The sequence below is a fragment of the Triturus cristatus genome, chromosome 3_1 (genome assembly GCF_964204655.1).
Source record: "Triturus cristatus chromosome 3_1, aTriCri1.1, whole genome shotgun sequence".
Lineage (NCBI taxonomy): Eukaryota > Metazoa > Chordata > Amphibia > Caudata > Salamandridae > Triturus > Triturus cristatus.
The window spans coordinates 866429972-866456785 of NC_140583.1; the positions used below are offsets into that span (position 1 = coordinate 866429972).

General features: G+C 43.1%; 1 protein-coding gene across 1 annotated transcript in view; it reads right to left on the bottom strand.

The window, feature by feature from the left end:
• Nucleotides 1-26814, bottom strand: part of GORASP2 (golgi reassembly stacking protein 2) — a 182634-nt gene that overhangs the window by 126457 nt on the left and 29363 nt on the right. The window contains exons 2-3 of the mRNA XM_085645324.1: nt 20020-20100; nt 8878-9081 (exon numbers count right to left, since the gene is read on the bottom strand). Coding sequence (XP_085501450.1) covers nt 8878-9081; nt 20020-20100 — 285 coding nt within the window. The remainder of the gene's footprint in view (nt 1-8877; nt 9082-20019; nt 20101-26814) is intronic.

Below are 26814 nucleotides of genomic sequence, written 5' to 3' on the forward strand. Positions count from 1 at the left end.
TATCAAAATGGCGCTCATTTTAAGTTGTGTTTAAGATGGAACCTGAAGCAAGGTAAAAGGTGCAAAATTTCAAGAATAAGATGATAATTTTAACTGCTGCAAAAGTATTTTATAAGCCTACGACAAGGTGGTACTTAAGACAAACACTATCTCAATTAAGTATCGTGACACCATAAAATGTACAGTTGACGGTGCTCCCCTACTCCTCTCCTGGGCCTACGTTGGACACCTGTTACATTTAAAGCCTATGGCCATTAATAGGAAAAAGTACCATTATGATTAGATTGTCACTATACAAGGAGGACGCCGCCTTATTTTTTAAATTCCACATATTAAAATAGATTGAGATTTGAAGGGCTGTATATATGGACCTGAAATATTTAACAAAGTGATTAACTTTTATTACAATAAGTAACCAAGCATTAGTAAAGTCAATTAGTCTAGCCTTGGTAAGCTGGTCCCATGGTACCATTTAAAGGATTTTATTGGAAGCATATGCTACTAACAGCTGTCTGACCATGTTGGCCACATTCCTGCAATAACATGTTTTAATTTGTAAAAATAATAAGCATCACATAGTGATAATAGCACTGAATAGGTGCTTCTGATCAGGAGGATGTACATGAATAAAAATCCTTTTAAGTTTTAAGTACATCACAGGAAAATATGGTTCTTACTTGTGCAAAGAAAAGGTAGTACCGGCTTTGAATTACTGTAAATAGAAGGTTTACCATCTTAAGTACTGAGGCGTCTTCCCTATCCAGTGGTGAGCTCTTTAACATTTGAGATCACAAGGAACAACGCCTGCCGCTAAAGAACAATTACACAGATTACAAAGGGCACGTTCCTATATGTATAACAATGTGAAATGTTTAAACAGCGTCTGTGGAAGAGAATGTCAGGGTGATCCCAAATCTTGACTTGATGCCAACAGTTCAGCAGACCTTGCATAAGTAAAAGGTTGCAGTTCTGGTATGATAAACTGATAGGACAACGGGCTCAAATTCAATTTAGGAATGAGGCTCTAGGTTTGAGATTGCTATGAGATGTGAGATAAACACCATTCCGAAGAAAACAGGCATTGGCATAGCCAATAGGTCTCGCCTTTGGGACCTTATAAGTATTTAGCCATGCAGCACATTAGCCTAAGTCCTACAACATCTTCTGTCAACAAAGCTGTCTGTACAAAACAGGAGAGAGACAGAATGAAAGAGGGGGGCTGAATGAGTGGGAGAAGAAGAAATCTGGAGCTGTTTCAGGTCAAGACTGAGGAGTATCGGAAGAGCTGCATGTTATTCAAGTGGTTGGATCACTATTAAGGGTTGTTTTGCCATTGTACCCTTTTGCTTTTTCGCAACATCATCTGAAGTACAGAATAATTGATTTGTTTATTCTGCAACTGTTTGGTATGGAAGGAGGAGTCAACTTCTATTTCCAGTAGAGACTGATTTTTAATGTGCCATTTTAGGCACAACACTTTAAAACAATCTGCCTCTGCAAAAGGCGATTTGCTCAGTTTCTGACTATCCAACCTGCCGACTGGGGGTGCATCTGACCGCCAACTTGATCTCCAGCAGGATTTGTTCTGCCCTCAAGAAGTCAAACTGTTTGTGACTCATCTACCTCCACTCGACAGAGTTCTGGCCAAGATGCCTGCCTGAGAGTGGAAGAGCTGCCAGAAGTGAGAAAAACATCCACAAAAAGAGACCAGAATTTACAGGGACACTTGTCCACAGCACCCTGGAGACTGCGAATGATGCATGAATAAAGGAAAGAGCTGGTGGTTGAGCTGATCTAGGGGTCCAGGGAAGAATGGCGATGATCTAAAAATTCCTAGTGATCAACATCAGTGTGGAAACTTAAGCAAAATTGCTCTCATGGACCAACAAAGGAAACTTTGTGCTTCCACCATTTCCCCGTCCTACACCACAGCCTTCCTACCAATTCCACCTTGTGGGACCCCTGAACAAGAGGTGTCTGATTCCGTTCTTGTGTATGCAGGCCGGAAGAAACACCTGGCTGCCGAGTTTTTGGTCCGCAGGGGATGTTTTCACACCTTCTCCTCTTTATGCACCTTCTACCTGAACTCTCCAAGACAGTTGTGTTTGTGCGATTAACCTTGGATGACAATGATAGTACCTTGTTTTACACTCCTATTAATCAAGCATTTTTTGATGATTCTAATAACTGACCAGAAGCTGTTAGTACCCTTTTAATGGAAGCTAATTTAACAAGCTCAGAAGGATGAAGGGTTGGGTTATCTCTGCCCAAATGAAAACCAGATTTCATGATTATTTCTGTAAGGAGATGCACTAGTTGCTTTCAACATTAAGAACCCCTGCCGTCTATTTGTTCTTGCTTTGAATCTCGGCATATCAGAATCCCAGCCACTTCATACATCATAACGTGGCTGTGCTTGAAATAAGCATCCAGTTCCAAGGGATGGTTGGAGCATAAACATATTACTAAGGCGGTGAAATGTACACCTAAAGAATGCTGATTTCATTTGTCCATGGGGTCATGTAATTTGGCCATGGGGTTTGTAAATGTCATGTAGATGTGTTTATTGGATGAGACAGTGTGCCGGTGTGATTTTTAAATCATGGGAGAATCCCCTCAAACTTCAGCTGAAAATAGGTGGTTCTCCTGGCAATCCAGCTTGAAGTATCTTCAGGCAGAGGGCAGTGGTGGAAGAGGGGGCAGTGCCAGTGGCGGAAGGGGGCAGCGCTAGTCGTGGAAGTTGAAGATTGCTAAAGAAATAATTTGGGATCCTGCACTTCTATTGTTTTTACAAAGTAAGCACTGCAGCCAAATAAGTGAATTTTTACAACATGGCCATGACACCCCCTTACCTTCAGTGACATCCGGGCCCCCTATAAAATAAGCTGGACATGTATGCATGCAAGAAGTTCAGGAACAGTCTTTGGTCATTTTGTGAAGGAGGGATTAGCAAATGCATTGTTAACATAAAACACATCTAGCGTGATAAGGCATCTATTTTTTCTCCCCCGTTCACGTCTTGAAAGAAACTAAAGATTCTTTATTTTTGGAAAAAAGGAGTTTGATGGAGTAAGAAGGGTTCAGTAAAATTCTCATGAGCAAGATTTTGTCTAGTAAACATTTCCAGTGTGATGCACCAAGTGATATTTTTTCATTGGCCTTCCAACTAAATGTTGTCCAAGGAAAGTAATGTTGACTTGCAGCATGCTTATTCACATACACTGTATGGTTCACAAACGACTAGGGGGTTAGCTGCACAAGAAGCTTTATCGAGGCCTTCAAAACAGGGTGCGCATTCCATGTGACAATGGTCACAGGTGTTCCGCATGGTAAATCGCATGCAGAAACCAGACAGTCACTCAATGTTGTAGTACCTCAGAGATTTAAAGATTTTGTTCTTTATTAGTGTTTTCAGGATAAGGTTCTTTTTTTATAAGGGAAAAGAAGATGTAATACCGTGTTTTGTAAATGAAGTAGGGTCCTTGTAGGTAATTAGTCCAGTAGTATAGATTATGTAGGTGCACATTAGAGGTCTCGGTTTCCCTACTTTCACTGGCCGTGCATATTCACGTATGTTATGGTTTAAATGTATTTACAATGCCGGTTCTAAACATGCTGTGAGATGTGGCCCGTGAGCTCTGTCTGTTCCGAATGCCACTGCTGGGCGTCTGACGATGGGAGAGCTTGGGGCGGGGACGCAGCACCGTGGTCTCCTGTATTTTCTTGTAATAAACTACAAATATGATCTTCACTTGCCTTGGATCAACTTATTCACTCCCGTTACACAGATTACTTGAAAATGTCCTCTTAAACAAAACCTCTTTCCAGGATATAGAAAAACAACTTCCAAATGTGGTCGTAGTTGCTTAATTCTGACATGTCATACTTTACAACGTCCCCCCTCTACCAGACGGCAATCATGCCACTAGACGTGGACAATACAGAATTATGATAAATATTACTAACCATTCAATTTATAACGGACGTTGTGCAGTGATAGTCACCACCAGGACAAGCCCAGAGTGTCACGCACTTTCGCAATCCGTGTGTCACGGTGCGCCACGAGGCGCTGACGAAAGAAGAACCGGAAACACCGGATGCATCCTGGAAAGAGAAACTGCCCGGTGAGTTCACCGTGGAGTTTCGTGGAAAAACGAGACCCTCTTATTATAAATCGGACGTCAGTACGAGGCACCTCTCCCCCCATAAAAGCCAGACTAGCAGCTGCGTCAACACGTTCCCTTGTAGAAAATCATGTTCTAGTACGGCGACATGGTGTTTGTTTTTGTTACAGATGAGAGTGCGCATCCACTGCCCTCTAGATGAATTGGTTAACACGTAATAGGAAGTACTTCATACATGTAACACCGTTACCCGCAATGGAACATGGCATTTAAATCCAACGGAGTATCTCACACTCGAGAGCAGCTCCCGTCCTGCCCCCTCAACCCCAATTAGCATACTTATCATAAAGTCATGCATCCTCAAACACAAAGTATAGACCATTAGGTTTTCCTGGTATCGAAGTCATGGGAACCAGCATTTATTTTTATCATCCAACGTGGCTCAGTGGGGAGAGAAGAGAAAAACAGAAAGACAAGTGCGGCCGCGAAGGAATGTCAGGAATGCAGCTGGCATCCGGCCGCGCTGTTGCTCGCTCCCGAGCTTCATAGGCCAGGGGAGAGAGAAGGCGGGACATGCACCCGCCTTTGGCTAATTGCGTGTGAGCAAAAAAAAAAAAAAATACACGCACGGGCGTGTGGTCCAAGTTGGAAGTACTTACTAAAAGGCCTTGCAGAGCAGCGCATGCGCGCTGGCTCAGGCGAGACCTAGAAACGAGCTGTGGCACATAAAAAGGATATATACTGGGAAGGTGGAATGATAATATGCTAAAAATATATATATCTGGTATCTGCTCCTTTTGTTTTTCATTTAGCAACTTTAGAAACCACATCCATATAGGTGAAGTGTTAGCCGGACAGGAGTGTCAGATTTTAAACACCTATGGTTAAATATTTGCATCCGCACAAATGTGAGTATATAAAGTTACATTACTATGCTATTTTTACCTATCCTACTATTACTACCTGTTATTTTGACAACTTTATGTCAATCACTAATGATTTTGTTATTATCCGTACATGTTCAATTTGTGCAAGGACAGTCTCTGCCTGTGAGACAGGATTCTGTATTTCAAAGTAAGAAATTAATATTTCAGAAAACTACATCAAAAATAAATATTGGCTAAAGGAATACAATTGTTTTGTCTCAAAAAGCATACATTATGGTAGCAGTTCCTGGCACTGAAGGGAACTACTCCTTGTGCGGAGGTGCTCCTTGTAAAAAAAAAAAAAAAAGAATGCCGTTGTTCTCAGTGAAGTTAGCCAATGGCCGAAGCACGACGACTGGCTGCCCCATGCTGTAGTGGTCTAGAGAAATATGTAAACGATATACCAAACCAATGAAGACGAGAACTGGATAAAAGCCCGTATGTGCAAGTATATTGCATATGTGATTTCAGTCAAATCAAAAAGGTTTTGGCCGCCACCAGACATACAAATGCTGCACACTATACTGCTTTTTAGGTCTCGCCTGGCATAGACTGCGCAGACATGCGCAGTCTCGCTGGCGAGATTTAATGAGTTAGAGGAGATTTCGCTAGTGGGCTTTAAGCCCCGCCCCTCTTTTCCATTGGCTGGCGTCACCGTTTATGCTAAACGGTGGCCAGCCATTGGAAAAGAGCGCCTAGTGACGTACACTTTTCTCTTTTAGAGCCGTCCCAGTTGGACTGGCTCGGTTCCTTTACGTCTGTGGTAAAAGCTTTTCTTATCTTTATGGGGCCATGTGTTTCAAACATATGGCCCCATAAAGACAAGAAAGCTTTCGTAAAGGATTAAAGTGAAAGCGTTCTGGGGAGCAGTGGGGGCTCTAAAGGCGCCTGTGCGGGAGGCAGGGCGGGTCATCGGAGGGACAGATCACTTGTTTCTTCGCTGACTTTAGACGGTGGGATGGATGGAGGGGAACTCCGCCAGTGTTTCGATGACAGGATAGTTGTGCGCGACCTGCGCCCTCTGCAGACCGGTTACCAGTCTAGCACGGGCTCGCCTCCTCGCCTCCTTCCCCCAACACCCTGCCTCCCGATAGCTTCCAATATGGCGATGCACAACAAGGCGGCCACCCCGCAAATCCCCGACACCCGCCAGGAGCTGGCTGAGCTGGTGAAGCACAAGCAGAAGCTGGCGGTAATGTGTTTTTTCTTACTTACCCTCCCGCGCCCCTTCTGGGAAGTACTCCGGCGTAGGCTATTTTGTGCGCCTTTCAAACGTTCTCCATCTTTTCTTGCGTACTAACGCTAACAGCGTAAAAGGACGAAATGGCTACCTTTTACGAGACGGAAAATGTACGTATGTCATGTTAGTGAATCTGAGACTAGCGAGCGGGGTAGTTGGCCGGCGGTTGCTGTCAAATGAATGTTTTGAGGCAGCTTTCCGTTTCAGGCAAGGCCGGCGCTCGAGGCCTACGCATCAGGGTACATAAAATGAACTTTAGAGAGTGGCCATTAAATGTGCTGTGATGTAGGCCCTGCATATTTATAGCTATTCTTTAACAGCTCATCAGTGCGTGCATTTTGTGTTGCATTAGTTGTAGCATTACGAGTATAATAGGAAAGTTAATGTTCTAATTTGAGCGGTGATCCTGATCCTTATCGAGGTGCATTTAGCAGAATTGAAAAAGTTAAAAATTAAACACATTTAAATGATGTACACTCTACTGGTCTCCCTGAACTCAGTACAGTAGTCCTCAAAAAGTTTCCAGCACCAGATTTTAAAGTTATACTGATGTGATCGAGAAGGGGATGCTGGCAGTCGAAATTTCAAGATGTTCCTCATAACGTGGGAGTACCCAAGTTATTTATTCTTATGTTTTTTATTATGTACAGTGGTGCTTGCAGTCCTCTATTAATGGGGAAATGTTTGTATTGTAATTGTAACTACAAGGACTAGAAAGCTACGAAAAAGTCAGGATTTGCTAAAAAACTCGCACCTGCCGTTGAATAGCTTCAAATCCCAGAACCACAGATTTCACTGCAACTAAAGCAGAATGTCAATGTGCCTTTATAAAGATCATCCTTCTGCGGGACAGCATCAATGCTCATGGGGAGCCAGAAGACATCTTTGCTTAACGTTCTGCAAGAAGAGCTAGTGAATGGAGGTTTGGCAGCGTCCCAAAGCAGGGTGTATAAAACATGGCAGATTGAATGACCAAATGTCTTCCTCCCTTGGGCAAGGCGAAAAGGGTGAACCACTAAGTCAGTGGTCTTCAAACTTTGTTACAGAGGGCCACCCTTGAGCAAAACGTTTTGGAGCCAGGCCCCCCTCAAACCTTTGAAGCGGTAGATTGAGAAAATGGTAAGGATGATACTAAACGGGGTGGATTTATAGTTTGTGAAACCTTTTAAACACCGGTAAAAGGTTTTTGGGGGCAAGCATCCATGCTTGCTCAGACCCATGCCTGTGCAGGTAACTCTGCAGCAAATTGTTTGTTACTGGGATGTTGGTTTTCTTATGTTAGAACACTTACCACATACGTGCAGTGAGTGTAGCATCTTTGCATCAAAGTCTGTCAGACAACAATGTCAAGCAGTAATTGCAACTAGTAGTATGACTTCAAAATGGAAATAGCAGTTTTCAAAACCTTTCCATATCTAAAACAATCTTCATTTCCTAAATAAAAAAGAGCTTTGGATTGCCTGCACCTTGTTTTGCACAGGCACATACAGCAACAGGTGGTTTGAGGATTGGACCATTGGCTCTCTAATTTAGGAATTCACAGATCAAGAAGTGGATGTGGCAGAGAGGAGTTCAATGAAATTTGGGGGCATATCATCAAGACAGGCGATAAAATGATTGCCGCTTTAGCGGCAGAAAACTGCCGCTAAAACGGCGATAATGGTCTTGATAATATGCTCTATGAAATTCCAATTGAAGCTCAGGTTAGATGTCCTTCACATCTAACATGGGCTTCAATTGTAATTCTATAGAGCATATTATCAAGGCCATTATCGCCGTTTTAGCAGCAGTTTTCTGCCACTAAAGCGGCGATAATTTTATCGCCTGTCTCGATAATATGCCCTTTGGTTTGTTGCAAAACACACAGCGCCTTCAAATGACTTTTCCTTGACAATCGGAATCAAAGAAGAGATCGAAGTGTCAGTAAAAATTGGGCAGGCGCATTCTGGAAGTGCGGCCACACAGGAGATACTAGTTGGTCTAAATAAAAGTGACAACTGGCCCCAGGGCAGGTTATTCCTTTGCAATGAGGCTAGACATGTTTTGGTAAAAGGTGATGCCACTCCCAAGTGGTAGTGTCACAGCCATGAATTCTCCACCAAGGGGTGCACTTTGGAAGGTAAGGGCAAATATCTGAAAGCACGCTTTCTGCAAACTAACCCATACTTAAGTGATACCTTCTCAGTACTCATTGTACCTGTTCTAACCATACCAGAGCACTGCAGAGGCTGCTGGAATGATTTATTGAAACTACAGTAAAAAAAAAAAAAAAAAAAAAAAAAAAAAGCATTGGCATAGCCAATAGGTCTCGCTTTTGGGACCTTATAAGTATTTAGTTATGCAGCACAATATCCTTGGTGCAACAACATCAACCGTTGCATGACTAAACACTTATAAGGTCCCAAAGGCGAGACCTATTGGCTATGCCAATGCTTGTTAAATACTGGTTAAAAGCAAAGAGGGAAGATAAATCCACGACTGCAACACCGAGCATGAAAAAGCCAATGCTCAAATAAGGGTAAAATGGCAAGAGATTTACATGATCTGAAAATACATTGTAGTTGTGCGTGGCAATAGATATACCTACCAATACATGCCAGACATTTTCATTGGCCCCCTCGAAGCTGCAGAAACGAATACTGACACCCAACAAGCCCTGCCCACCCCACATGTTGCTAGGGGTGACGGACGTTTCTCGCAGTTCCAGTGTCTTGCTGCTGTAAACCATCATTTTTACAGGTTTCTCAACGTTCACTTTTAAAAGGTCCTTTAAGGTGTCATTGTCTTTATTCTAAAAGAAAAAAATATATATTCAAACCGAAAACATGAAAACTGCACATCAACATAGCAATTGCGTTAATAAGGACAGCATATATTTCAGGAAATAGGAGCTGGAAGAGCGAGGCGCATTGAACTACAAATGTGTGGTGCTAAATTCTGTATTTTGCAGTTTGTGCGCCCAGCTATTCATTTACAGTAGAAGAAGATCTTTCATTCAAATGTTCTATTTATCTATTATTCTATTTTTAACATCTAGAAGAATCAATCCTGATTACTCTTACCCTCGTGAATCATGCGAGTGACTAATCTGCCTTTTCTACAGTCCAAAATGGTCTTGCACGACTGCACGCTTTGCGACATAGGCTGAAGTGTCGAAGTATGTATATTAAGCCCACACATACCCTTATGGATGTATGGACATTACAACCCTCGTATGCCTATGGCTGGCAGCCAGCACATGGTAAAGCAGAAAAGGTTAAATTCAGTTTTATGATGTTTCTTTAAAGGGTGCAAGCAACCACGTGCAAGCTACAATGCAAACATCCTCCAAAAAAAGTGCGTCAAACAAGTACAAAAAAAACTCATTTATTAGCCACATTAACTCCACAGAAATGGGAAAGCTCTTGAAACATTTTAAACCTGGAAATATATTTTGTTTGCTGGGTGCTCACAGCACGAAGCACAAAATAGAGGCTTACTGTCTGCGTTTTCTATGCGTGTTAGTTTAAATTGCAAAAATGATGCCACAATGGCAGTAAAACGTTTACCTGCAGTCAATTTGAAGCATAGGCAGCAGGAACAATAAAACATGACCAAAAACTGAATTCCAAACCATATTCCAAAAGCAAACAATTTTGCATGCGATTCCTTCAGCACTCCCGGCGAAGTTAATCCTTGAGCTTTGCACATCCTGTGGGTGAGCCCCGAGTATTTTAAAGAGGTCTTAAAACTGCCTAAGAGAAAAGCTGGACGACTGGTCTATAGGAATTAAGCCTCTCGCCACTACCCAACCTGATTTCTGGCAGTCGAATGCTCACTATTACCAAATCCCCTCTTTAAACTTCAACTCATATTAAAAGGCAAAAGGGCTCTGGCTACGAATATGAAAAGGTTAAGTGACAACAAACGGCAAATAAAAAGTTATAAAAACAGGCAGACCTGGTTAAAAATCACTTTCAAGTTTACAGGGAGCGTTAGCTTCTTTTGAATGAGGTCAACAGTCATGTAAAGTACAGCCCCGATCCAACATGGCAGAAGTGTAACCCATTCTTGCTAAAATATGGCTTAAGATCCAAACATGAGATGAGGTCTGGAAACAAGTCAACCGTACTCTATTCTAAGGGAGTAAATGAACAAGCTAACTGTAGCTCAGAACACACCAACAATACCGTAATTGTTAGTTAAATGCTATTTAGGGCAATGACTTCAGAAAAAGTTAAATGTGACACCCTGTAAACACATGTGCTAGCATGTACTGCTGTAGATTCACATGCTCTGCAACTCCAGTCATCTAGTGGTGGGCTCAGATGTCGCAACATGTTTTTATTTTAAGAACTTAAATTCACAAGACACACCTCATAGTCCACACTACATAGGGACACAGGCGCCACCTTAGATTCCCTTCTGTCCAGTGGGTGAGTAGTGTAAGTGGAGTGTAGTGTCAAAGATAAGTGGGGAGAGGAGTTGGCCTAACGGCTGTTGCGGTCATCCTCGAATCTGGGGAACTGGGTTCGAGTCTCGGCAACGACGCTGAACATCCTGTGATTCTGGGCCAATCACTTAATCTCACCGTGCCTAACAAAAAAATGAATGTGCCCTCATGTAACGCAACTGGTGCTATGTAAATCGCTCTGATACCCGATTCGGGTCAAGATCGCGCTATATAAAAAAAACTCTGCAAAAATGTGAACATCACCAGCTTCTGAGGAAAAGGGTGGGCACATGTGATCTATAGTACAACACGCTATGAACAGACGCTTACAGGGTCAGTAATATTTTCCATTTGTAGTCTGTGTATCTGTAGATACAAATGCTCAGCATAGACTTAAATGCAGTTTACCCAAAGCTGTGGCTAGTGAGCAGATGATGCAGATGTTTGGAACAAAGCCATTACAGTTTGGCACACAAGTGCCTCTTGATGGGCTAAAATATACAATCAGAAATGTTTGGTAAATGTATGTGAGTTCACCAAGTGGCAGCTTCACCGATGTCGGATATCAGGATGCTATAGAGGAAAGCCATAATGGCACGCTTTTTAAGCATGGTGTGGGCCGTGGGGTGCACAGGAAAGGCACGCTTTTCCTTAGCATTGCAAGTCTGGATGTACTTAACAATCCATCTCCCAGTACCGGGTTTGGAGATGGGGTGTCACCTGTAAAGTTTGACAAAGGTCACAAAGAGTATGGTTCTGTCTATATAGTACATGAGTGCTCCAGTAAGGCCCTTTTGGCTTCAGGGTTTGGTTGTAGAATGAAGACGGGCAACTCAATGGTCTGGATGAAGTGGAAAGGGGAGACTGCCTTGGGCAGACACACTGGGATGTTCCTGTCCTTGTGGACCTGAATGAAGGGTTCCTGAATTGTTAGCGCCTAAAGCTTGCCAGTATGCCCTAGGAGGGCTATTGCTATTAGGAAAACAATCTTCTATTACAGAAACTGTAGCCGTGTGAGGAATATGTTGAGATTCCACATGGGGGCAGGAGGTGTTATAGGGAGAATCACTCTAGTCCCTCCACGAAGGCCTTCACTACAGGAATCTGGACGAGGGGTAAATGTTTATTTTGCGTGTACGCACCAACTGCAGCTAAGAGTATGCAGGGTTTTGCCAAGACTGTCCTTTCTAGGTGTGGGAGGTAGCAAATGATATCCTGTACTTAAACCTTAAAAAGGTCTACTTGTTAGGAGACGCAGTAATGAACAAATCTTTTTCACTTGGTTGTGTAGTATGCACACATGCAGAGTTTAGATGCTTCACACAGAATAAGAGTATATTCCTGTGGGAGGCTGAGATAGTCCAAATCTAGGACAAAGTGGCAAATTGTAAGGCTGAGCAGTTTGGGGTCTGGGTGGCTGCATTAACCCTGATGCCAAGTAAGAAGTTCCGGGCTCAACAGTAGCTTCTCTGGGGCATGAAGGATATCTTTGGGAGCATGAAAATCCAGGGTTCTCTGGCACAGAAAGGGACCACCAAGATGAGTGTTATGGACACCTACCGTATCCTCCTTACCACGTATGGAAGGAGAGGGTGAAGAGAAAAACGTAGGCAAATATCCCTGATCAATTCATCAATAACACATGGTCTGTGGGTGTGGGTGCCTGAAGGGAAGTTTTGATATTTTACGTTTGCTGGGGTGACAAAGATTGATGATCAGGATGCCTCACCTTTGAAAGTACCTTTGGAGGACGTGTGGGCTTGTCGATGTATCTTGCAGAGCAGGTTCCAAAATATTTTGGGACCTGCTCTGCATTGTTCAACCCCAGACACTGCTCTGCTAAGAGGTGGACCTTATGGGGGTTGTCTAACTCCAGATGTCTTGAGCCAGTCAAGAAGGCTATAGGTAGTAAGTCCCACTCTGCTTCTGAATCTAGTACATGACGATCATTTATTAAAGGACTGTCCTTCCCCAGATGAGCTGGAGGAAGGCTTTGAAGGCTAGACAGCCAGGAGTTTGAGGTAATTGTTGTGATTGCTGGTTATTCCACGTGCCTTGAACAGTGATGGAACTGAAGTGCTTCCCCATCCCCACCATTAGTGAAGCATTGGTGGGAATGGTCCTTTGCAGGATAGGATCAAGGAAAAGGTTGCAGAGCACCAGGTTGCTGCTGTTCCACAACTGCACAGAGTGGAGAGTAGGATCTTTTATCAACACTAGATTTTCTCACTTGCCCATTGCTTGTGACCATTGTTGAAAGGGGTGAATGAGAGGCTTCTGTGTGAGACAATAACAATGCATGCAGGGATCATCCCCAACCGTTTCATTACAGTCCTTACTAGAAGAGGATGTTCTGTATGAAAAAAGGGCAGTTGTTAGAATGCCATCATACTCTGCTTGTTGGAATAGGTTTTCCCCTTGTTACAGTTTTTAATATAGAGCCTAGAAATTACTATCCGCTTGGGTTTGAGGTGTGACTTTTTGACATGGATATTGGACCGTAGAATGCGCAACTGGGACAATGCCATCTGAGTGGGTGCTTGGTATTGTGGTCTACTGCTGCCAGTCATTTAATTACAGCAAGACATGGATGGCGTCCTGCGCAGAGGTGGGGCACCTCTTCAAAACACTTTGTAAACACCACTGGGGAGGTAGAGACTTAGAAGGGTAGAACTTTGTACTGGTAGTGTTGACTACTTACCACCAAGAGGAGGTTTGTGGTTGTGGTTCGAGTGGATGGGGATATATAAATATATGTCTTTTAGATCAAGTGCCATAATACAGTCCCCTTGTTGGAGCAGTGGGATGACATCGAGGAGGGTGCTCATGTGGATGTGCTCTGACAGAATCTAGCAATAGAAGGGCCTAGGTTCCAGGATCGGTCAAAGGAAACCATCCCATTTGGTAATTAGGAAGTAGATTGAGAACACTATGTCCTTGTTACTGTGGAGGCTCTGCTGCTATGTTGCCCTTCGTGAGGAGTAACTTTACTACTGCTTTGAGAAGCCGGCAGTGGTCTCTGCTGTGGCCATGGAGGTGGGGTGGGGTGGGATGGAATGCTGGGGGCATGGGAGCAATGAACTCAAGGAAGTAACTTTGTCCTACCAATATGAGGACCCACTTGTCGGGGGTGATCTATTCTCCACAGGGAAGGATAACCCATAATGTGCCACCCTAAGGTGTTGGAAGAGCCAGATGTGGTGGGGAAGGAACTGATGTAAAATCATTGCTTGGAGGTGGATAAACCCCTGCTGGACTGCTGTTGCCACGGATAACCTTGCTCATTGGTAAGTGGAGCCCCGCTTCTGAACTGTTGTCACTAAAACACAGTCTTTAGGGTAGTGGGCTGGAAAGCACCGATAGACATAACTGTCTTGTTGTCCTTCTAAATTTTCTCAAGCACCTTATCGAACATGAGGGGGAAGAGATGCTCTCCTTCAATAGGAGATTGAGCAGGTGCTCCTGCACCTCAGGCCTAAAATTTCAGATGCGCAGCCAGAAACAAAGTCGTGGGAGCATGCTTGTGTTGATGCGTTAGGAAATGGTATATTCTTCTTTGACAAGGGGCAACATACTCTGATATTTGAGATAACTTTTCCCTTGGCCACAAGCTATTGTCCCGTGTTTCAATGGCTTACTGGTAGGTGTTTTACTAGCTCCTTCATCTCTTTCCACGATACCCCTCATATGGGATAGGAGGCCCAAAGAATTGGCAATAAATACATCAATGAGTGACAGACCCCACCACCACATACTTTCCAGTTGCATCAATATTGGGGTGGGGGAGGGGTGGGTGTCAATTGTTTCCAGTGAAGAAGCATGTTTTAGCAATGTTGGAACAAAGTAGTCTGAGGAAACCTGAATGTAGATGTAAAAAGGGCTAGGCGGTGAGGGCTTGTTATTTTGGTCACACTAGGCATGACAGCTTTCGCATTTACCAGCGACCTGAAGTGGTTTGGGGCAGTCTTGGACATGCCCTTCAGCATGAGCTTGAACTACACAGTTCTTTCAGTTTTTGAGAGTATCTCCACGAGGAGCTGACCATCTGGAGGGATGTGCATACCCATAATTGTTGTGCTGAGCAGCCCTCTCAATCACCAGGTAGTAGGAGGTAGTGTTGTAAGATGGTGATGGTTTGGCAGGGTAGGGATTATGTGTTGTGTTCATTATGAGGGTCAACCATGTAGTTTTTTCGGGGGTCATCGCCCTCCCTAGGAGCTAGGGCTTTGTTATAGTGTTCTAGGAGCTCAAGAGGTCTCCATGGGTCAGAAGAGGTATGGACTGCCCTGTCCGGGGATTCAGGAAATCGTGGTGGAGAGGGTGTGGGAGGTTGTGGGAGTAGTGGTGATAGAGGAGTGAAGGATGGAGTCTGTTTTTGAGGTGGGGGGCTTGTACCCCTGTATTTGTGCTTCTGGAGCGGTCTGGGCACCTTGAAATCCAGATCCTTTCCAAAGGTGAACCTGCACTTCTGAAGTATGTGTAAGAGCGCTTGTGAAGGCTTGCTCGAAGGCACCTTGGTAAGATCTTGTTGGTATACGAGTGGAAGAAGATTCCTGTGCAACGATGGTGTGTCCACTAGGGTGCAGGAGCAAGGCCCTCCCTGCTGCCAGCGCAACAAACATGAAAAATAAAACGGTAATAAAATGATATTACAGTTTTTTTTTTGTGCGGACGACCAGTCAGAGTCAAATGTTGGGGCAGGGCCAGCAGTGCTGACTGGCAGCAGGGGAAGAGGAATGGTGCACACCTAAAGTTTAAAGTGCACACTTTGTTCGGCTGTCTTGCAATGGCCAGCCTGACAGGCGCACTTTAAACCTCTCCACCAGAGTGGTCTTAAACAGCTGAGTGGAGAGTAAGCACAGGCCTCCAGTGCCTGTCGGAGCGCTGAGCCGGTCCGCTCCTTCCAATCCTGGTGCTTCTCTCATGTTGGTTAACAGCATGAGAGGAGAGTCTGGATTAGTTGTGTGTATGGGGGAGGGGTGGCACAGTGACCCCCTGCTGCAAAACTACAACCGGAGAGGACTGGAGTAGGGAAGTACGTTTTTCTTTCTTTTTGTATCCTGTTTAATTAGTTTTTAGACCCTGCCAGGCAGTGTGAGAAACTAACACTGCCTTCAGCCTCAACTTCAGAGCTCTTAAATATGGCCCGTTAGAAACACTATTTATAACGGAGCATAATTGAGAGCTTTGGGGTTGCGCATAAGGGCATTCTGGAATGCCTGCCGGATTTCCCCACTACTTTAAAAAGGGATCAGCCGCCACTGGTCCTGTGTTTGGCATTGGGGACCCCAGGCAGAAGTAGGAGGATTGAGACCTCACTAGTGTCCAACCTTAGTGTTGGAGTTGGTTTCAACATTAGTCCGACAGCAGTTTTTGGTAGAACTTTCAGCATTGAGTTTGGACTCCAAGAGATGTCCCCTTGGGGTGGAGGCGGAGTTGCCTGACAATGTAGCTCAACACTTTCGGCAGCAACTTGATAAACCTCGAGCCCTGGCCGTTGAGTCAACTAGCACTGGGCTTAGGAACCAGACCGAAGGTCATTATCTTTTATGGCTTGGTCTGGGGTTCCATGCCCGCTACCACGAGAGCGGTTCTCTGCCTCAGAATGTTTTTAGGAATGAAGCTTTGTTACCTGGCCTTTGGACATCGGTGCCAAAGATGCAGACCTGGATGTGGTCCTCATGTGTCGACAGGAAAGATTAGAAGCCGGAGACTTTGCTTGGTCACACTCATTGTTGGAGGTGTTTGAGGTCAAGTTCTCGGGCTGAGAGAGACCACAGCGTGAGTTGTTGCCTTTGAGGCCCAGAATCTTTGAACTTTGGTTGGCAGCTAACCCATTGCAACACTTCAGACCGAGTGTTAAGGAGCCATGACCCCCGGTCCCTATTACCTTGTTTAAAAATTGCTGGTTTGATCGTTGGTTAAACATTTACGGTTGTGCTTTTTAAACTTGCTACCCACTTGCGTCACCACTTCTATCTACCAGATTGGTTTTCCTCAATTCATTTTAATGATACCAACCTATTTTGGCATTCTAGCTGTATCTGTCAACAAGTGTACTACAATTATTCATCTTGTGATTATTCTAAAGAGGTAACTACTGGCTGCATTTGCTCAGGGTCCTTATCCCTGCATTGGATTCTGTGGAAAACCAACAGTTTTTAATGTGAACAATGCCCGGCATTATTCTAAAAATATGGTCATAAATTGAACTCATGACTTGTCCTCAAATAAATCAATATACTGTGCCCTGAAGAAGGTGCTTGCTGAGTTGCATGGGATCTCCTAAACGCACATCGGCGCTTTTTTCCTCTTTATTATTTTGTTGTATTGTATTTTAATTATTGTCTTGTAGATCTTCTTTGTTGTTATTCTTTTCCGTTTGCAGAATTTGGTCCTTTCATGTATTCTCATTTAATGTGTTTGATGTGTGCTGGGTTGTGTTTATCACGATTGTGCTATTTTTTGTATTATACATAAAAAAGAAAAAAATGGATTTATAATCAGTACAAAAATAACAATTTTTGATAAATTAATGTAATAAATTAAGATTTTTTTTAATTTCGCTTGGTCTGTGGGTGTACCTAATTTTTGGGACGTATCGCCTACAATTGAAGTATTTATGTGAAGGAAGTTTTGTGTGTTTTGATACTCGAGGCTGAGAGAACCCTGAGCCATAAAGGAGGGTGATGGAAGCCCGCTTTTTATTCTTCTTTGGCCATAAGTAAATTTTGTTACTCGAAGATGTCAGGGATCTTGGGTGAGGGCTGCTACTACATTTTACAATGTGACCAGTCTCACTCCCTCTCTACCTGTGTCTTCTTGAAGCATAATCCGTGGAGAAGTAGCAGGAGGTGTCGCCCTGGTCGGGTTAGAGGCAGAGGTTGGAGACAACATTCTGATTCGACCACAGGTATTTGGTGTTGCACCTAGAACCGCAAATGGAAGGGTTGACTTTCCTTATCCTCTCTTTGGCATTCTCTGATACGACCTGACTTTGTCGAAGATTGTTGACTAGTGGTCGGTGCTGCAGTTTAGGTCACAAGAGTGCCAAAAGTTGTCAACTACAAGTTGCCAGGAAAGCAGTTGTGTGGAGATGGTTCACTGGTTACCTTCAGAACCATAGGTGTCAAAGAGCTGGGCCCGAAAAGACAGCGAGAAAGTCAGTCTTGGTGTTTGTGCTCGAAATGTCTGAACCCAATGGCGGAAGCAAACAGTCTGAGGTGGAGCATGTAGCTCCATCCACTGTTGGCTATGAGAGGAATCACAACAGGTCTTGTGACCGAGTTATTCGAACAAAAACTAGTTGCCACATCCAAGTCAAACATTACATGGCAGGACTATGCAGAGCATGTGTATCTACAGCCACATATGCTACAAACAAATAAGTTCCTCTAGGTCAGTAACTAAATGACAAAGAAACTGAGCTTTTGGAAAATTTCTTGGACACAGTAAAGTTTCAGACAAAATGCCACGTAACAAAAAAAAAAAAAAAAACTGAAATAGGAAAAACTCTCCTGGGCATTAGTAAGCAGAATCAAAGGGTTGGGAGAGTGATGGGTGGCAGTAAAATACCATTTTACATTAATAACCTGCTGTTTGACCCAATCAATGCCCAGAACCAAGCAAAACATTTTACAATAAAAAATGTACTGGACTCGGTCTCTGAAAGAAGCTAAGACTGTAAGACGCGTATTATGTTTACTAACAGCAAACACCAATCTACTCACTGGCAGTCAGTAAAGTTGGATGTAATGAAGGGTTACTAAAAAGAACAAGCCTAGAATCATCACAAATTACATAGAGGCCAACAGCTCTTTATCAAAGGATATTTTTCTCAGAATTAAGGGGCAAACAGAAGCCACAGTCCTGTAAAGGCTTTAGATCCTACGTCAAGGTGATTCACAGGGATGTTCATTTTCTAACATTTTATAGCCTGCATTTTTCATCATTTCTTTAAGCTCACATTACACAGGGGAAAACAATGAAAAAGATTGTGAACAAAATTAAAAAGCAACTCCTCCTGGACATGAGCATGCATGGACAAGTGTTTGAGTACTTCACCCACTGCTTAGACCATGTGTATCCAGCCTAGATCCTTTAGAACTGGATCAGTGCCGGAATTTTGGGGGAAACATCTCACTATGTGAATAAGATCCACTGAGTTTCCTTCGATGCAAGTTCTCATGTTTATACAATCCCTCACATAGCTAAAAAATAATGAAAAGTGGCCCTTTAAATAAAATGCAATAAAAAAAATGCATACTATGACAGTTTCACAGATATCTATCTTTTTCCCCTCAATATCTGTCTCTGTGCAACTGTGTTTTTCTGCAGGTATAGTCGTGTGATATATCGAATGCTGTGCAATTGCGGAGGATTCCAGTGTTTCTCGAGGGCCCTATTGCAGAACCTGAGGGGATGCACCGAGTAGGCCCGTGGGCCACCTTGCAGAAAGCACAGTGAGGTACCATGAGGTGTCATATGAGATGTCATATGAGGCCTCAGGAGGATTTCATATAGGGGTCAATTGGATAGGGAGGAACGAGGGTCCGAATGTAATGCGTGAGCCCAAGGTAGTGCAGTGCAAGCATCATCTGCTGCCTTAGGACCGACCAGTGTAGTGCGTGTACCATGAATTTCAGTACAATATTCGAGGGATGCAGAGCGGGGTGAAACACAGACTGCAAAGGCAGCATGTGGTTCGTAATCTGCAAAGTGAGGAACAACATGAAAACAAGGCAAATCAAGTGAGGGCTGTGAGGTTTAACACGAGACATTGAAACATCTACTGCATGTACTGGCTGGTACAGCACATGCTCTAGGCTTCTGTGAGCCTGCTTAGGGAAAAGATGTAGAGCGTATGTTTAAGGGGTCAATACAAGTGCTCTTGGATATTTTAGTTTCACTTCGTTGGAGAGGTCAAACTGTACAAAAAGAAATAATGGAACTAGTTAAAACTGCCTGGGTAACAAACGAAAAGATAACTAGAGAAGAGAATTTCACTAAGCAATAATAATTGGAGAGAGACTGCTGTAGACACAACGGGACAGGGAAGGGAGGCTGATGCTCCAAGAAACACTAGCATCAGGGTCGTTTCTACAATGTGAAGCTCTAGCCAGCACTAGATTTAAGAACAGCTTTCATCCTGCCACAATGTACTTTAGCAGCAGGGTTTCCAAAAAGTGAGACCACGACACAAGTAAACATTGATTCAGTTCAAAGGTACTCCAAAACAATATGCACATTTTTAAGAGAATCCAAAGCACAATATCCCAGTAAACAAAGTCTACTTACCAATCGTGATGAGTTAATAGAGACAATAAAATCAAAGAACGGTTCCAAACCAGCTCTATGTCCTGGCGAGTTATCTTGGACCTGAGGAGAAAAAAATATGCTTGATTCTTCCATTTAAATCGACAAGCAAACAAAACGCGTACTACATTCTTTCTGTTCCTCAAACGACCTGTCTGTCTCACTCTTTGAACCACTACAAGAATTTAGGGCCAGGTGTATGAAATACTTATTTTGCATTTACTAAATAGAGTCTCCTTAGAAATCGCTATTTAGGAAATGTAAAATGGTATGTACAAAAATCGAGATTTCCTAAAAGCAAAACATTATTTAGGTAATACCAAAACCTTTGTTACTATAAAGGCCCCTAGGTATGAATAATTTATCATTTCCTAATTTGCCTTTTCCTATTAGGAAATGACAAATTAGGAAATGTTAAAGGTAGGGTGACGTTCAGCCTAAGGCCCCCCCTTGTTGCACCCCAAAAAAAGTGGTGCACATGTAAAGCACACAGATGCCCTAGGGGCATGTTTTTTTTCCTCTTTACTGCACTGAAAGAAAAAAAGATGAAAAATAAGCATTGTGGTGTGTTGTTTTTTTTTGTGTTTTTTAATTGCACATGGTTACCATTGACTCTGAGTAGATGGTAATAGGATTTCCTAAATGGCCAATTTGCATTTAGGAAATGCTTTGTACATGTGCATAGGAAATCCATATTTGCGATTTCCTATTTGAGTGCATTTAGCCCATAATGCCAAATATGTCACCTTCCCAGCTATTTGGAGAGGGGCCAGGGGGCGAGTTGCATTAACAACAAAACATTATCAGTACTGACTGACGGGGGTAGAAAACAGTGGCACCTGACTAATAACGGATATTATTCAACAACTTCACGATAGAGAGGAGGAAGTATTCTTTGACAATACAGCAAACATTACAAGCATGCTATATTTTGCTCTATCTTTGTTTAGCCAGACATATCAATGTCTGTTTCAGGCATATAACAGCATAATTAAATATTATAAGTTTTAAGCTGCCAGGAAAGAAACTTTAAGGAAGGGGAAATTGATCTGATGCAGTGAATCCTACGGAGGTGTGCAGCAAAAAGCTTGGCAGTCTGTGTTAGCAAATGGATATTCGCCAGGTTCAGGAAACCCTCCGAGAGAGCCTGCACGTGGTTGGCTGTCTCACAACAGACATTGGAGTTGTCTGGAAGAGTAGGGATTTCTAAGGGAACGAAAATCGCAGATGGGGTCACTTCGGGAAAATGATTGAGGGACAGGCTTCCTCTTGTTGAAAGTGTGCTTATGCCTATGAGACTATCTATATCTCCATGAATAATCTATGGCCATCAAGGATGACTGGTTCTATCCTCAAGGATGGCTGGTTACCTTTGGAGGGCGTCTTGCCACATATGTAGTTCTAATAGTATGAAATGCAGGCCCCTAGGGCAAATCAGCGGAGAGTGATAGATCATAGTGGTTCCATTGAGATTGGCAGGAGTTTTCTTTGAAAGGAAGAAGGTGAGCAAGTACAGCACTACAATTTTTTCCTGGGGGTTATTTAAATCATTACTGCGCCATGCTCAAAACACAAACAAAAATAATTCACTGGCTTAGGACCATAACTTGCATTTGGATAACAACGGGCTCTGCCAAGTGTATTACAGTAAAACTTGGCACCACCCATACATATTCGTCAAATATGAGCGCACCACTCGTTTACTGAGCTCTGGCATCTTTCTTTACTTCCATTCAACCGATTCTGAAGGTTTGTACGTTGTGCCACTTGGCAGTACCTTGTTTATTACCACCTTTTAGGCGATAACCATATACGTAGTGACTACCTAATCTGGGACTGGATGCTTTTCTACATAAACAGACATAGCTCTCCACAGCAATAAACAAGTACCATCACATGTCACATTGAATCAAGACAAATTAAATTAAAATCATTGTAATATTTTCATAAGCTTGGTATATTCTTACAATAAACTACCATGGTATACAAATTATATTTTATTATTAAATGTACCTGCTGTGTGCGCTTTACCCCCTTACATGATAATCATTTCCACTGGAGTTATTTGACTTTTTTAAAGAACAGGCCCGTTATTTGGGGTACTGCACCAGTGTTTACCTGCTTATATCAAGTAGTTGATTAGGGTATGCACGAGCTCTACCACCACTCACTTTCTATACTGGTCACTGTGAATCATGGAAACCTGAAACAACTACTGGCTGTATTACAAAATAGGATATGGTCTTCTGCCCCTATGAAGTGGGCATAATGAGGTAAAAAAGATTGATGGCACACATAATGAGCACGGTTTATTTATCTTGGTTTGACTCTGTACAGGGTCTATCCCCTCTGTTCACTTATCTGGCAGATTACCGTACTCATTTCCAGCACCTCTGCCTCCTTTCGCACACCTGCTCTTCACGGCAAACACCCAACTTACACTGAACTGCCTGCAAAAACAAGAATTCCTCTGCTGCTTACCCCCCCTACTGTGTGTGTGGCCCTCCAGCTAAACGTACAACCATCTCCACCGCCCAACTTCCTTAGTGCATTGGCAAATTGCCTCTGATCCACATTAATTTACTTTTAAAGGGACCCATTTACATGCAATTCAACAGCACAGACTATGTTCCTATCACAGTATAAACATTTGAGAAAAAAAACATATATACATATATATATATATATACATATATATATATACATATATATATATATATATATATATATATATATATATATATATATTCTGCTCCAAAGGTTGTCCACCAGGTGAGTAGCACTTGATCAGCAGCTTTATTTATGATAGGCAGGGACGAGGATCCGCTTGTAGAAGCCACTCCATAACGGAATTGCCTGACGCGTTGCGATGCTCCATATGCTTCTCTTCAGAGGCTTGAACAGAGACAGTGTGTGGAAACGCTGAACACACTTCGCCATTTTCATATTGCACACCCACCAAAATATATATATATATATATATTCACTGAAAAAACCATAGGTTTCACACACGTTATAGTTAGGAATTAGCATTTAAAAAACCTTGCAAATTCACTGAAAAAACCATAGGTTTCACACATGTTATAGTTAGCGGAAATTTTACTGATAAAAAAACCAATGAAATTCCCCCGTTATAGTTAGTGCAGGCAACTATAACTCACGCGACCGCAATCCTCTGCTGATGCTAATACTGTATTTAGACACTTATTTGCCCATGTCTTCTTCCATACATTTTTAGCTATACATATATTACAAATATTTTTTTTTCATAAAGACACATATGTCATCAGCAGAAGATTGCGGTCGCGTGAGTTATAGTTGCCTGCACTAACTATAACGGGGGAATTTCATTGGTTTTTTATCAGTAAAATTTCCGCTAACTATAACATGTGTGAAACCTATGGTTTTTTCAGTGAATTTGCAAGGTTTTTTAAATGCTAATTCCTAACTATAACGTGTGTGAAACCTATGGTTTTTTCAGTGAATTTGTACGGTTTTTTAAATGCTAAGTTACTTTACGCCATTCGTGGCGTGCGCGCCCACTTAACGCAGTTCGTTCCGTGCGCGCACGGTGCGCTTCGCGCACCGTGCGCGCACAGTGAGCACGCGGTGCGCTTCGCGCACCGCGCGCCCACTTTACGCAGTTAGTGCCGTGCACGCACGGTGGGCACGCGGTGCGATGACAAAGCAAGAAAGCACATCAACAAATCTGTTTCTGCTTTCCTCCGTGACTATGGTATGGGTGCCATTTACCACAACAACTTGCGTTATGACATGCAAGACATTTATAGAGGAGATGGTGTGCACTTCAATGATGAAGGGAACAGAGTCTTCCTCTTGAACCTTAGACTCTGCATCGGTACTTACTTGTAGGTACCACTAAAAAATCATTTCATAAACACAACGGCTCTTTTTAGAGCCCCCTAATATCTAAACACTTAAATCTGATTTTCATTTTTTTTTTTTTTTTTTTTCTACCGTACGCTTACCGTAAGCTTACCGTACGCGTACCCCGTGATTTTTTTTAAAATCAATAAATGTTTTTTTTGTACTTTTCTGTCCTTCTTTGACCCCCTTACAAATGTTAGGGGGTCTGTAACTCTCCTCATTACCCCCTTTCCTTGTTTTCACTCTTTTTTTTCAGAGTGAAATACACAAAATGGCGGCCGCCGCTTCCTGGTTTCGGCCGATTCGAATGTTTACTAAGATCTAAGAGCCAATCAGAATCGCGCTCGCGCACGCCACCGTACGCTTACCGTAAGCGTACGGTAAGCGTACCGTAAGCGGGCTCAGATATATATATTGATTTAAAGGCTATTTTCTCAGAATCTACTGAACAGATTTACACCAAACCTACAAAAGGCACTTCCTTGACCTAGGGACTACCTCTCTGCCAAATTTTGAGTAATTCTGTTCAGCCGTTCGGGCTGTAGCTCGTTCTAAAGGTCCTATGGAAAAATGCATGGGAAAAACGCGTTTTGGGACCCCCCTTTTATCTCAGCCCCCGCTTGACGGATCCCCCCGAGACTTTCAGGGTAGGAGCGGAGCGTAGCGCCCCACCTATTTTGAGAAATTCGCGAGGATTCGTCGACCGGCGCCAAAGTTATTCAAAATAGAATGTTGAGGTTTTCCTATGGAAACGTGGTCCTAACTATAACTACCTACTGGCGACCGCCAGTAGGTAATTATATATATATATATATATATATATATATATATATATACTGGGAATTGCAGTCCATGAGGAGGGGCTGGAGTATGTCGCTTCATTGAGCAGTGGTCAGCTGTGCTCCCACCAAAAGGAGTGAGGCAGCACATTTAAAACCATGAACAAATGAACCCCGTTGTCAAAGGCATTTGAAGAAGGCACAATTGCCGAAACGTGTCATGCCATTCGTTAAATAAATGAGCTGCTTGAGACCCCGATGTGTCCCCTAATCTGCTTCTTGGAGGAGGGATTTGCTGGAATGTGAAAAATGTCTTTGGTTGTTTTTTTTATTTTATTTTTTAACTCTCCGGTGTCCCTTCTACTTTTACTTAATGTGGAAAATGTAAGAACCTGAAACAAGTCCATACCTGAATGTAAAGTGCAGCTATAAATGTTCTAGTCAAATTCACTCAGACCTCTAGATTCGTCACACTCCAATATTGGTACGACTCGATTTGTAGCTTCTCCCACATCATGTTGCAGTACCAGTTAACTAAAAGGAATCAAGCCTGCCAGTGGTAGATCATGCTGGAGTAAAATGGATGTTCAAGTGATAATCTAATGCCCAATGGGAGGATATGTTTCGGGGACAATCGGGTTAATGTTCAAAGTGATTTGAAAACTGCGACAACCAACACTTTGCAACACTGTGTAGGCAAGTAAAAGGGCACCAAAGGCCATTGAGTAGTTTCTGGACGCTTACCGCAAGCCGATAAAGACCACCAACGTGTCATTTTGAAAAATTCCAAGGTCATGCTCACATTAATGTTTCGCATTTCTCTGGTGAATTAATAATATGTCTTTCTGTCTTCAGATCAAGCCTTTTCTCTCCGCCAACAACCATACCAAATAATTACAGAGTTGATTCTCAACTTTGTGATGACTGGTCTACATTAAAATAATAGAAGACAGAAAAAAGCGTATGCTTTTAACACTTAGGGCCATATTAGGATGTCGGACGGAACACCACAGACAGGCCATCGGTGGTAGACCGCCCAACATCCAAGGCATCGGTCCAACCGCCAGATTACGATGCCGGCGGTCAGAGTGATGTCATCAGAGGGACCGACCGCCACCTCCGACAGGATCATGGATCCCGCCGGAGGCCTAATCCCTACTATAGAGGCGGTGCATGCGGAGACACAGCCGTAGGGATTAGGATGTCTCTTTCCAACAGACTTTCCATGTTGGCCTTTCCGACATGGAAAGGCTGTCGGAAAGTGACTTTGGGGGACACTAGCAGGGCTCCCGCCCCCCCTAGGCCTCAGCTGTGTTGCCTGGGGGGCACATGTGGTGCGCCCCCCAAACATCTTTGCACCGTGTGCCAGGCAACACATGGTCCCTGGCACACGGTGCAAAGACGTTTAGAAACATACCCTTTACCATTGCAGCTTGTGCTGAGGCCCTTTTCCAGGCTGCAGCACCAGCGACAATGGAAAAGGCTATGTTTACGACAGCTGTGTTGGCGGTCACATCATAATATTGGGAGTGGAACCTCCGACTACTTGTCGGGCAGTTCCAATCCAGAAACGATGTCGGTCGGACGCTCGTCCGACTGTCATCATAATAAGGCTCTAAGATTGCAGTCCACGTCTGCATTAGGCCAAACAAAATAGTATTTACATTTTGACAACCTTAATATCCCTACTCAAAGAAGGGATTGTGTGCATCTATCAGGTGCCTGAATGGCATTCACAGCATGAATTCCCAGAGGTAGAGCAAGGTGGTTTGTGGTTTTAGGACCATCAGAACTCATTTTACCGTGGCAGCAGCCAAGATGTGAACGTACACCACTGAAGTAGGTAACTATTGAAGAGGACACAATGCTATGCATCCGGTTGGATACATATAAAGTAATTTAGATGTTCCACAAGAAGACTACAGATTTAACAAATATACCCCTATCAATGGTCATGATTGGGGTATTTTGTTTAATCTGTAGTCCTCTTTTTAACTCTAACCCAGAGGCCTACTGAATAAAGTTTACCCGGACCCCTAGAGATAGTTTTATTTATTACTACTTTTGCTCTTCTTTGCACTCAGTCCCTCACGTATCCCATTTCTCCGCT